Source organism: Aulostomus chinensis, chromosome 10, assembly GCF_037954235.1.
Source record: "Aulostomus chinensis isolate RoL2024-O1b breed Wild chromosome 10, RoL_Achi_v1.0, whole genome shotgun sequence".
In the NCBI taxonomy this organism is placed as follows: domain Eukaryota; kingdom Metazoa; phylum Chordata; class Actinopteri; order Syngnathiformes; family Aulostomidae; genus Aulostomus; species Aulostomus chinensis.
The window spans coordinates 19,369,295-19,382,218 of record NC_141329.1 but is presented as its reverse complement, the minus strand read 5'-3'; the positions used below and the strand labels follow the sequence as shown (position 1 = coordinate 19,382,218).

The 12,924-nt window shown below is 40.5% G+C and overlaps 1 protein-coding gene across 1 annotated transcript; it reads left to right on the top strand.

The window, feature by feature from the left end:
* The first annotated feature begins 6,453 nt into the window (after nucleotides 1-6,453).
* On the top strand, nucleotides 6,454-8,019 carry LOC147254760 (alpha-(1,3)-fucosyltransferase 4-like). Its single transcript, XM_086215196.1, has one exon. The coding sequence runs from the start codon at nucleotides 6,693-6,695 to the stop codon at nucleotides 7,866-7,868; it is 1,176 nt and encodes a 391-aa protein (XP_086071322.1). The 5' UTR covers nucleotides 6,454-6,692; the 3' UTR covers nucleotides 7,869-8,019.
* The last annotated feature ends 4,905 nt before the right edge of the window (nucleotides 8,020-12,924 follow it).

The window sequence follows — 12,924 nt, the reverse complement described above, 5'->3', positions numbered from 1 at the left end:
CTGTGTGGAAAATTCACGTCTGCATTTATTTTTGTTTTGTTTTTGTAATTGAATGCTTAGAGCCCACAGCCTTTTCTAACAGCATGGGCTCAAACAAAAACGTGGTGTAAAGCTTTATCCTTCTGATTTTTTTCATAGCCTTGGCACCTCACTTTCAGTCATTCAAAACAGCATGAAAATTTGCCATAGATAATGCCTCTTTCACTGCATTTGTGAGCATACAAAGGTGGGCATTTTTGTGCTTTGGATTAGCTCAACTTTCAGGTCATTACTTGATTTGATTTGAAGCTGTTTATGACTCCCTCAGTATGAATGGTGCTCTTTGCCCTGATAACTGATAGTCAGCTGAAATAGCTTTGCCTTATTTTACACTTCATTTGAAGACATAATATGGTGAAATAAAGGTTGGACAATCATACTCAGTGATATGCTTTTATATATATACCGACTAGCACTCAGGAAACACAAGAGTGCATAAAAAAGAGTGGCTGCAAACCATGAACACTATCAACAATGAAATTATTGTCGAATTACTAAGATTACTGCCAAGTGTTGATGTCGATTATCAAGACTATCTTTTTAAAACAGTATGTATTAGCGTTTGATCTTCTCCATGTGCGATAAATAATCTGTCAAAATACATTTTTTATGCTGTAGTTGCAGACAAAATGATGTGTATGAACTGATTAATCTTGCCAGTAATCCTCTCAGTTCTTTCCCTCCCTGCCATCTTGATCAGTATTTCCTAGGCTTGGCCGACATGACTTGTGATGCTACCTATCATTAAGCCAAACCAGAAATACAGGTCTGAGATAATCCACACTGGCTTAGTAGCTTTGCAGTGTGTGTTTTGTATCACACAAAGAAAGAAAATAATATAATAGATCTGTAAAGCAGTGATATAACTGTTACGAAGAAAGTAAAAGCTTTCATCAGTCTAAGTAAAGAACAAAGTTATGAATTGCATTCCGCTTCGAACAAGGATTCTTGAAAAATAACATTGGGTTAGGAAAAAAAAAACCTTTTTTGAACTCATGATCCATACAGAAGAAGTGATTAAAGATTTCTCTTAAAAAAAACTTAACCCTTAGAAATCATTTCACAAAACAATGATATACATGGAACTAACTTGTCTCTACAGGGAAACATAAAACCTGCTCTTTTCTATTAATAATGGAATTCCTTCATGATTGCTTTTGATTATCATAATTATAATTCTTTCCACGGGCCCTGACTAATGAAGACTTCAGTTGTTCTGTAGTGAGGAATGTCCCTCATACAACAACCCTATAACACCACTGCACCTACAGTCCAAATACTTAACTGCCAAATATGTTTATTCCAATAGCTTTGCACTCTGAACATCGCATGCACGTAGACTTTTGCAGTTTTATTTAAAACAATGTCACATTCTCATTTTTGCACTCGCCACTGTTGCACCGTTGCCCTCTTCTCACATACTTATTTGTTCAATTTTTTACACGAATACTAACAAATGTATCTGTACAAAGTAGTTTTAGTGTTTACCTTTGAGTTGCCTGTTGTCCCTGTCTAGTCTGTTCTGTCTAATTACTTGAAAAGTGATGGAAAACAAAACTCAGAGTCAGAATCCTTTAATGCGTACACACACTTAGCCAATAAAGCTGGATTCTGGTGCTAATTAAGTCTTCACATAAGGCTCTGGCAATGAATACCAAAATATTTGAACACGGTATTTTCATGTTTTCAAACAAAAACGTATTCTGTGTATACTATGATGTAAAATCTATCTGAAATAATTAAATGGAAACTGTACTTGAAACACTTACAAACTGTGAACATTGCAAGTCAAATTTTTCACCACCAGGCTCCTTTTTCAAACACACTCTATCTCCATAAGGATTTGTCTGAAGCTTCACTTGGCTCTGGATTATGTTGAAGCAGTAGGGGGCCTTCAGTGTAAGTCGGAGAAAGTACGAGTCTGAGTTATCAATCCACCTACAAATTATTATGATCCTGCTGCAAATTCTTACGTCTGCCACGATATATTGGTGCTTTGCTTGGAGTATTTCCATTTTATGCTACTTTATAATTCCGCGATATTTATTAGATAGCTTAAATTGCAAGTGAAGTCGAAGATGGATGACACAGCAAGCCTGTCAAATACAATACATGGATGAAAATTAAACCAGTTGTTTCCATCCTGTTTTTGTTAGTTTTTTTTAACTTCTTACGAAAAGTGAAATGTAGTTGGGGTCACACTTAAAATGTTTATGAGTTGTTAACAGCTCCACAAATTTTTTCCCTTTTGAGCTTCTCGCATGATTTTATTTCAAGTTATGTTCAAGTGATGCAATACGTCAGCAAAAATTAAAGATGAGAGAAAAAAAATCTAAAACCTGAATAGATTTATTTTCTCTTTTTGCCTCCCATTATCATTGCGCAACCCCTTTGGTTGATCTGGTGTCACTGCACATAAATCTGTGAGTAAAATAGCTCAAACTAGATGCACCTCAGCTGTAACAACAGTAATATGTTCTGTATTTAAATTCTCTTGATGTCATGGATCAGAAAGAGGGACCAAACCAGCCCTTTTACTATCATACTTAAACTACTTTTTGCTACGAATACATAATGTGCTGTCACCTAAGTAGTATTTTTCATGTCGGAGTTTTATTTCTAATGAGATATTTTTAAATTGTCTTAATTGAACATATATTGAAGGAGCATGCAAACTGTTCTGGACTATTTGCTTATTTGCCATTTGCCCTTCCGGTTACTGCTGTTAGCTTAGCACAGTGAATGGTAGTGAATGGTAAGTGTTAGCATACCTTTGTCAAATACATAAATTTCAGGATCTTGGTTTATACAGAAGTATCCCTCTCATCCTCTCTTACAAAATCGGCCATGATTACTAACAATCACTTTTATAGTCTTCACTTCAATATTTTGTTAACTTTTTAACTTTTAAGATACTGCATCAAATCACTTTGCCAAGGCAGAGAAGTTGTTACAATTAAAAAGAATAATTAACTGTTATTTCATGATGAATGTTATGCACAAGCCCAGTAATATTAATGCAAGCAAATGCCATTTTGGAGAAAAGTGCATTTGACAAACGTATGCTAACACTTCCCACCCACTACCATTAATTGCCCTAAGCTAACTAGCAGCCAGCCAGTAGTTGAGACCCCTGACACCAGCTGCCAGTTAGCTTAGTGCAAGGAATGGCAGTTAGTAAGATGGCAAATAAGTCTATTTCCTGAAAGGTTGATGTGTTCCTTTCATGATTTGAATACTTCCTTCTCTGACTGACTTGATAGGGACTTGTCTCTCTCTCCTTTTTTTCAGTTACACTCTATGTTGAAATGAGAGATGATTTTTTTTTTAAACCTTCATAAATGTTTCTCGACAGAGACAGCCGTCTGAACGTTTTGCAGCCCACAAATTAAGCCTCTAAAAAGCCTGATCAGTTCATGTGTATTTGGTTAAAGTTCAAACACAGAGAAGTTAACACACATTCTTTGTGTCATTGCAATTATCCAACTAGACATACCCCGACAGAGCTACGGGGTTTTGAATAAAACAGCCTTACTGTCCTTTAGCTTTCCCATTTCTCTCTGTTTCTTTCCCTTTCCCTCCTGTTCATTGACTCTGCCTGTAAGGTGCTTTTAGCGGCCCTTGTGTGGCTGGGTTGGAGATGGATGTGTGGCCCTTGGGAGCCTCAGGCAGAGAGCAACACTGATCATGTCAGACAGGCTGGGAAGGCTGCATAAGATCATCATCGCCCGGCAGTGAAGTGAATCGCCGCAGTGGCACTTTCACACAACCCCTGACCTCTGGGGTAACCTCTAAGGTTATGATCAAGGTCAGGGGTCAGCAAGGGCCTCTGTGATCAGGGAGTTTGCAGCCCCTCCCGCCTCTACCTTTGTTGTGTCCATTCGTTGTTGTTTTTTCTTTCCCTCATCTTCTATCTGTTTCTCCATCGCTCACACTCTCCACACCGGCAGGGACCAATTGAGACATCCCGTCCCCCGAGAGTGCAAAAAAGAAAAGCAAGAGAAAATCAATAGGGAAGATGAGTGAAGACCTGGGGGTCCCATCAAAAAAGAATACTTTTCTCCGAGCTAGAATGATTCACACAGACACACCATCATATTACTTTTGACATACAGGAAGGTAGCAGTAAATGTGGACCAGGCCAATTCACAAACCACCCGTGAAGCCTGTAAATTATGCAGGTTTTATAATACTTAAGATGGCTGCAAGGGTTCATATAAAACAACCAGATGATCCATTATGTCTGTTCTTCAGAAGCATGTGTGTGCACGTGTCCCTTTGCAGCAGTGAGGTTTGAACAGAAAAAGACAGAAAAGAGTGTTTGCTACTAACACTGAATAAGCTTGATGATTAAGAATTATTTTCAAGCTGCAAAGAATTGAAGTATATAAAAATGTCAAACTATACGACGGAGCCATAGAGAGAGGGAGAGAGAGAGAGAGAGAGAGCGAAGTAAAAATGTGGGCTTTTTGGATATTTTGTGGCCACAAGATATAATTTGCTTCCAAAATTTTGTTAATTCGAGGAGACGAGATAAAATACTCGACACAAAACAAAATAAACTGAAGGATAAAATCGTATCATGTGACCTAAAAAATACCGAACTGTCATACTAAATATATTGAGGGAATGAAATATTTAAAGGCCACAAGATATCAAGAGAACACAAGATAAAATGTGAAAAAGAAATGAATTGAGGGAACTTGTATTGTGTAGCATAAATAGAAGTAAACTGTGGTACTGTTATATTTTTTAGAATTACTAAATTGATGGAACAAGTCAGGAGATATTTAATTTAGTTATTTTGAGTCCAACAATATAACATGTGCCACAGTTTACTAATATGTAAGCTATACAAGAGATATATTGTATTTGAAGATGTGAGAGAAAATCCAGGAAAAAATGTGTACATTGAGGGAATAACTTGTATCTTTTGTCATAAAAACAACTAATTCCTATCATCAACTTATATCTTTGGCTTCAAAATAATTGTACTGAGCTTAAAAATATTTCTATAACCATAACTTTTGTCTTTCGGTGGCTTCTCCACGGCTCTGTAGTTGCGCGCATTTGAATGATTGTATATTTCCTAGTGTGCTCTTACATGAATACCATAAAGAAAAACAAAAACTAAAAAAATAAAACTAAACAAGACTGAACTACTGCTCTCCGTGACGTGTTCAGTCCTTGACCACCTCTGCTGTTTCTATGGGACGGCATACATGTGTTTATAATATTGAGCTTCATGATGTATCCATAACTTATGAGATTGCTGTGTTTCTTCTCAACACAGGATAACCCCAGGCAGGACATTAAATGATTGGCTGAAAATAGAACTGTTCAGCTGAAAGGGAGGATAAATAATGCAGAAAGAATACAAAACCTCTTATGGGGATAAGTAGTCTCTCTCTCTCTCTCTCTCTCTCTCTCTCTCACACACACACAAACACACAAAGAGAGTTTCAGTTTTTTTTTTTCCCTCAACGGTGAAGAAAAGTGAATGGATGTCACAGGAAGGAGGAGGACCCAGCGGAGACACACATGCTTCTTGCCTCATCTCCTCCCACTCCTCCTCGTCTGCCATTTCTTTCCGCTTACATTCAGGCTTCATGACATATTCTGTCTGTGGGGAGGAATAATGTTGTCCCAGTCACACAGTGTGTTTTTCCTACCCACCAGAGCTCAGACACAACACTGGGCAGGATTTCCAACACAGCTGTTTTATCATTTTTTCACGTGTTTTGACCAGACAGCAACTTTAACTCGCAGTAATGTATCTATTTCTTTAGATTATTCCTCTGTTTGTTTAAGTTAGATCACCCAATTAGAACTCGAAATTCATTAAGATATCTTGTTAGTGTGTCATAAAACATTCAAGACAAACCTTTTCAAAGCTCCACTGCTGCATACCTAATGTCAAGTTTTGAATATTTATTCGCTGGCAAAATTAATCATGCATATTCTTTTTTAGATAAATCCCAATGTCACTAGGCTGCACAAGAGGCCTCATAGAGCAGCTTTGTGTTAGTGTAGAGAGACACCTAGTGGTGAATAACTGCACTAGGAGAGGGACTGGATTATCTTGACAAGTGTAAAAAGTTCTCATTATTTACCCCATGAGTTATTGTTTTATCATTAATTAAACCTAAATGAATCAACAGAGCAGAACTTTCATGTTAAGATCCAGTATATTTTCAAGCTAAATGAAAAATAGGCCTTTGTTTTTAAAAATTACCTTATTTAATAAACAGGTCATCACACCCTGAGCCAAAGTGTTTACACAGCCTGAGAGTGTCTGGGGGGCGGACCAGCCCTCACAAAGGCGCCATTCACCGGTAATATGAACCTACGTTGCCACGTCCAAATGTTTGAGCTTACAAATGTATCTTTTTTTTCTCTGCTTTACGAAGAGAACAGCGATAAATCCCACACTAGCACCGTGCAGGACAGGTAACAGTAATGGAGGCCAGTTGAGCTCGGTTACGAATCAAAAAACAAACGAGAAAAAAAAAACCTGACGTAAATCATTGTCGTTGACTTTTTATTGTTTGGGTGTGTCAGCCAGGAATGAGACGTGAGACTTTCGATCCTGATTTCCCTATAATCGATCTAACCAGTCCCGTAGTGACGAACAGGAACACGGTGCGATCTGGATGTCATCAGCGCTGCTGGGTGAGGGGCGTCGATGGGAGCTGTGCCGCTTAATCACAGCTTTCCGAGTACGCAGACGCTCCGCTCGGTGTAGGTGTTTGGAATATATTCCGTGGAGGAAAGGCTTCCCCGTGTGCGCGGTGGCCCTCGGTTGTACTCTCCTCCTGGGAGTTAGTCTGCTTCACCAATTAAACATCTCGTTGGAACCGCCGACTTCATTCACTGAGATAAATCACGCCGTTACACTCTTAATATGGACGCATCCCTTTGGTCGGCATCAAAAACTTCCAGACTGTTTGACGCTCTTTCAGATCGACGGGTGCACGCTCACCGACGACGACCGCGCGTACCCTCAGGCGGACGCTGTCGTCATCCACCACCGGGAGATCGCCAGCGGCGCCGCTGACCTGCCACCGGAACCGCGGCCAAGCGCCCAAAAGTGGATATGGATGAACTACGAGTCCCCCTCGCATACGCCCGGTCTGTGGCGTCTCGAGGGAGTTTTCAACCTGACAATGAGCTACCGAATGGACTCGGACATCTTCCTGCCGTACGGTTACTTGGTCCCTCCCGCGATCGACGGTGTCCGGAGACACAATGCGCAGCCCCTCCAAGTACCCTCGCGCACTCACCTCCACCGACCCCGCCTCGTCGCGTGGGTCGTCAGCAACTGGTCAAAGTCACAGGCACGCGTGGCCTTCTACTCTGAGCTCCGCAAGTTCATCCCCGTGGACGTTTACGGGCGCGCGGGACGCAACGTACCACAGGACGACGGCAGGAGTAGCGTGGTGCGGCTGCTGGGACGGTACCAGTTCTACCTGGCGCTGGAAAACTCGCAGCACACCGACTACATCACGGAGAAGCTGTGGAACGCTGTGCTGGCCGGGGCCGTTCCAGTGGTTCTGGGTCCGTCCAGACGGAATTATGAGCGCTTTCTGCCCCCCGAGGCCTTCATCCATGTGGACGATTTCCCCACAGTCAGAGATCTGGCCCAGTACATGCTGATGCTGAGGCATAGCCCTGCTCAGCTGATGCGGCACCTGGACTGGAGGGGGAGCTACTGCATCCAAAGGCCCGCCTTCTGGGCTGAGCACTACTGCACCGCCTGCAGGGCAGTGAAGAGGATCAGAGACAGGACTACTGAGGTCCACGACTTATCAGGCTGGTTTCAGTCGTGAAAACAGCTCCAAAACTCCGGGACGGGCAGAGTGACGATCGATAGTAATCACTCAGTCTGAGACTGAGATCGGAAAACAGACTCAATACACACCTGCTGACTGCTGCCCAAAGTTTCCAGCAGATTGATCCATCAATAATTGTTTATTTATATTAAACTATGCAACAAGTGAAAATCCAGAGTGTGTGTATGCGTGTTTACTTCACGGCTCAACAAGGAAAGCAAGAGAGGTTTATACATAAGGTGCAAGTGACACCTTCAGGATTTACATCCTTCAGTTTCCTTTGCAGACTTGCATCATTTCTGATTACACCATCATTATCAGCTTCTAGAGACAGGACCCACATGATCATGACTATCGTTACTTTTACTGAATACCTTATTCATCTGTAGTATTGAAGAGGATTGGTTATATTAAAGCAACAAAAGGTGCAAATATGAGGGGAATTCACAGTGGCTTTAACATTAAGTTTTAAATCGCAATATGGTCTTTTTTGGTACTAAATGGAAAACTTGTGGAAAACACACAACACATTCAACAGTCTGAAACAATGTAACAATGTAATCTATATCTATAAACACCCTGGTATAGTAAATATATATAGCTTTAGGGTCCAGGTAATGGGGTAATACATTTAGGGGGAGTGTGTATTACATTTGATTTAAAGAGGAAACAAAAACATAGAACCTCCTTTTTATGTGCCTCTCACTAATGAGGACTTAAAACGCAGCATCCTTGAATCTGATGCACTATTAGCTTAAAACATATGGCTGATGATTATGTTAAAATACTCCACCCCACTGAGAGGTCAAACTGAATGACCTTAGAGACGTTGTAAGCTCAAATCATCGTCTCCTCATATCCCCGGCACGTTATAGAGCAAAACAGCTGCGTTTACACACCCACATCCTCCAGCGTTTCATCTTTACTGTGCTGAGTTTATGCAGCTACTCTCATTTTGCTGATTTTTTAAAATGTTCTTTTATATATATGTATATATATATATATATATATATGTATATATATATGTATATATATATATGTATATATATATATATATGTATATATATATATATATATATATATGGATAGAGAGGCTATGGTAATGTAAAAATGAAACAAGATGGCAAACACGTTAATAAAAAAAGAAAAAAAAACATTAGGAGTAACTTGATAGCGATGTGGATCATTTAAATTTACACCTCGGTCTGAGTGCCCCAACACAGAATTAACACTGTACATTGTCAAATGAGACATCTCCTCGGGGGCAGATAACAATGTTGTGCCACATAATGAGCTGATGCATCCACAGCTGTTGAAACCACTGACGTCTATCAGCAATAATGCTTTCGGACGGCCAGAACAGCCAGAGCCCATAATCCAATTCATGCACAACAGGGAATTTTGCATATCTAGTTACTCTATGCAAAATTATATTCACGCTTTATGCTTTCACATATAGATCTTTTATATGTCCTGCATTCATCTCCTTGAAGCTTGTTTGGCATGTCCTTATGCAAAATATCTTCCAATTGGATGCTAAACCTTTATATAGCAAGCATGTTTTCAGCTTCTATTGTCTGGGTGGAACAGGTTGACCTTGTGTATAAAGGAAAGACGCTCATCTGAGAACAAAGAAGACTGCAAGAAGATCCACTCTGTGCGGCAATGCTAAAAAGGGATGTTTCTTTCTTGATCTGCATTTTAATTCAGTATGAGGCCGTTTACAGGAAACAGTCTGGACACAGAAGTATGTGAATGACGCTTGAATGTCATTGAACGATGTTTTATGAAAAAAAACAAAAACAAAAAAAAAACAGCATCCCAAACGTTTCATGAAGTGATGCAGGAGTTTCTGCTGACTGAGGCCAACACTCTCTTATTAGACATGTCTCCTCTGTTACAGGTCCCCAAAGAGGCAGGGGGGGGGGGGGGGGGGGGTTCTTCACTCGTGTCAGTATGTTTGAGCAGTTCCAGATCCAGCAGTTCACAGAGGTTACAGGACAGATGCGATTGTGAAAATAAATCATGCCCGGCCATCTCTCTCTCTCTCTCTCTCTCTCTCTCTCTCTCTCTCTCTCTCTCTCTCTCTCTCTCTCTCTCTCTCTCTCTCTCTCTCTCTCTCTCTCTCTCTCTCTCTCTCTCTCTCTCTCTCTCTCTCTCTCTCTCTCTCTCTCTCTCTCTCTCTCTCCCCCATAAGTAACTGTCTTTGGCTTTTAGGCTTTCACAATCACAGAGCAGAACGGATCATTGATACCAAAACCCGGAGGGACATTTCTGCTCTTCTGGAAGAGTTTCTGTTTCTGTCAGCCTGTAGTTGCAAGAGTGCAGAATTGGACTGCAGTCATGGGGGTTTTAAAGTGATCCCCCACCCCATGACATGTATTTAACCTTTCCAGTTCTCACAAATAGGTGTCCTTTAGTCACAAAGATGTTTTTTTTCACATCTTTGTGGCTCCAGAATGCGCAAAGAGCCAGTCACGTACATTTAGCTCAAAGCTAATTGGGCTCCATAGACGCTAACTACATTCACCAGTGAAACTGTCCGAAAAATGTTTGCTTTTATTGTTATTTCTATCTTCTTCTTTTTTTTTTTTTTACTATGTCATCACATTATGATGCGTATGGTGTGGCCTTATAGGAGGCAGTGATGATCTCGATGAGAAAATTAGATGAGGCCACTTCGACTTTCCACTTTACTTTATTCCTGTTTGGTGAAAAAAATCTCAAAGTCAGTCAACAGAGAGTTTGTTAAGATTGTGAAGTTTCTATCCCTCTAAGTCTTTTTTCTTGTCGGGGTTCTATTTTATTTATGATACTGTTAAATGTTAAATTTTTTTTTTTTTTTTTACTTCATATATTATTTAACATCTTTTTTTATTATTTTGATGTGAGCAATGCTGAAGAGGGTGGATAAAAGGAGATTAATATTTCAAATCTATCTAATGTCAGGAGTTGAGTAAAGATTTTAATGTAAAATAAAGAACCCCTAACACTTAATAACATTCCACACCTTGCTTTCATTGGGAAACATAACACCTTCAGTGCTAGTTCAATCAGTTTGATTTTGTTACAAATATTTCAGTACATTTGTGTTGTAAAATCATAACACAAATGTTGGACAAAACCCCAAACTGGCACATCCTCTGATTCTGAGTCAGTGATGAGTATCATTTCTGAGCACATCAGTGACTCGTACTTGCTGCTTTACCTGTGTTTCATCAGGAACTGCTCTGGATGAGATGATCCTCAGTGTCTGCTGGGCTCAGGGTCTCTGAGCCAGAGGGAGCAGGAATGAGGAGGAGTGAGACACAGCAGGAACGACTCTATGGTCTGATGGTATTTATCCAACAGATAATGACTATGAAATAGAGAAGGCCTCATATTGTGGAAACCATAAATCTTTTAAAAAAGTTCCACGATGCAGATAATGGCTATCACAGAGCACAGTCAGGAAAAAAAGATTGTAATTCTTCATTCCTGTTCTTCTGCTGAATTAAATATTACCTCATATCGTAGCCTTTTAAGTTTACAGAGGCTGAGGTGAGTTGTTGCTTAGCAACAAGGTGAAGCTAGAGCTACTGGTGGTGGTGATACTGTTTAACAAGTTGAAGGTGAGCATTTGATGACAAACCAAAATCTGAGGCAATTTAATTTAATTTAAACCTTTTTTAAGGACAAGCTATAGTATTTTACAAGGATCCTTTTTTTTTTTCATCTCTTCCAGATCTCCTCTTTACTAACAGCGCCATTCATACACTACGCAGTCCCTGGCCAGAGACACAGTAATCTCATTTGTACAGTAAACATGTGTTTCTCTTAAAAAAACATCCCGGGGAGTGAAAAGTCAGTCTCTTAAGAGATCATAGAGACCAGTCAAACCTCAAAAATCTGTCACATTTGCTCTGGTTTGAAGAGACATATTGACTTACAGTAAGCTCACTGTGTTGTGAAACAAACAGTCTCCTCCGTCGATCATCTCTTGCATACACAAACAGCCTACACATTTTTTAGGAGGAAGTCTCATGTTCTGTACATCAACAGGCATTGCAGAGGGACAAGAGAAAGAAAGAGAGAGAGGAAAATTCATACGAAACAACAAAACCTCCGGACAAATAAACAGCCCAGTGTTCCCATGGCAGGGCCGAGCAGTAATCTGACGGCTGGTTTCCCATGGCTGTGTCTCACTGCCCCACAGACCTCCACTCTGTCTCACTGATGGCTCCTGTGATTGCAATCATCCATCTTACTGTCAAAGGCAAAAAAAAGGGCAAGAAAGGGGAGATCACGCACACCATGTCTCTCTTTCTCTTTCCCTTGTGTCCAGCGAACAAGCTACCCTACAGTGAGCAGAGGTAACACATGAATCGCAGGCCCCCTCAATTGGGTTACATAGGAGTCTGTGTAACCATGCTTGTATGATCTACAGAGGGTGTGTGTGTGTGTGTGTGTGTGTGTGTGTGTGTGTGTGTGTGTGTGTGTGTGTATGTGTGTGTGTGTGTGTGTGTGTGTGTGTGTGTGTGTGTGAATGTACATCTTTGGTTGTCTCTGCCTGCCCATTATACTGCATGATCAGTCACTGGAGTGTACATGGGGGAGCAGTGGACATGTCTGATCTTGCAGCTGATCAAAAGCACCAGAGACTCGTTCCCTTGTGGCCATGTGAGCGGGCCTCATATCAACATGTCTCTGTTCAGTAGACAGGAAAAACAAGAGGAGAGCAAGAGAGGGGAGGGCAGAGGGAGAAAGATAGAAACAGGCAGGCATAGCACACATGAAAGGATGCATGGCAAGGCCAGAGTAGAATATATGACAATGATACATAACTGCACTTATCTCTCCTTTCTGATGAGCTAATTGAAAGCCAAAAGCAAGCCTTGTATCTCATTTGTCGATGTAAAACTGTGCACGATTCCTCTCTGAAAATCTGACAAGCTCTTGTCAGGAGATTTAAAAAAAAGAGACAATCCTTTCACCTACAGGTAAATCAGATGTTAAGAACTTCCCTTTGGATGTGTCTGGTAACCTTGACGACAAGAAATCGTGTTATGTGATC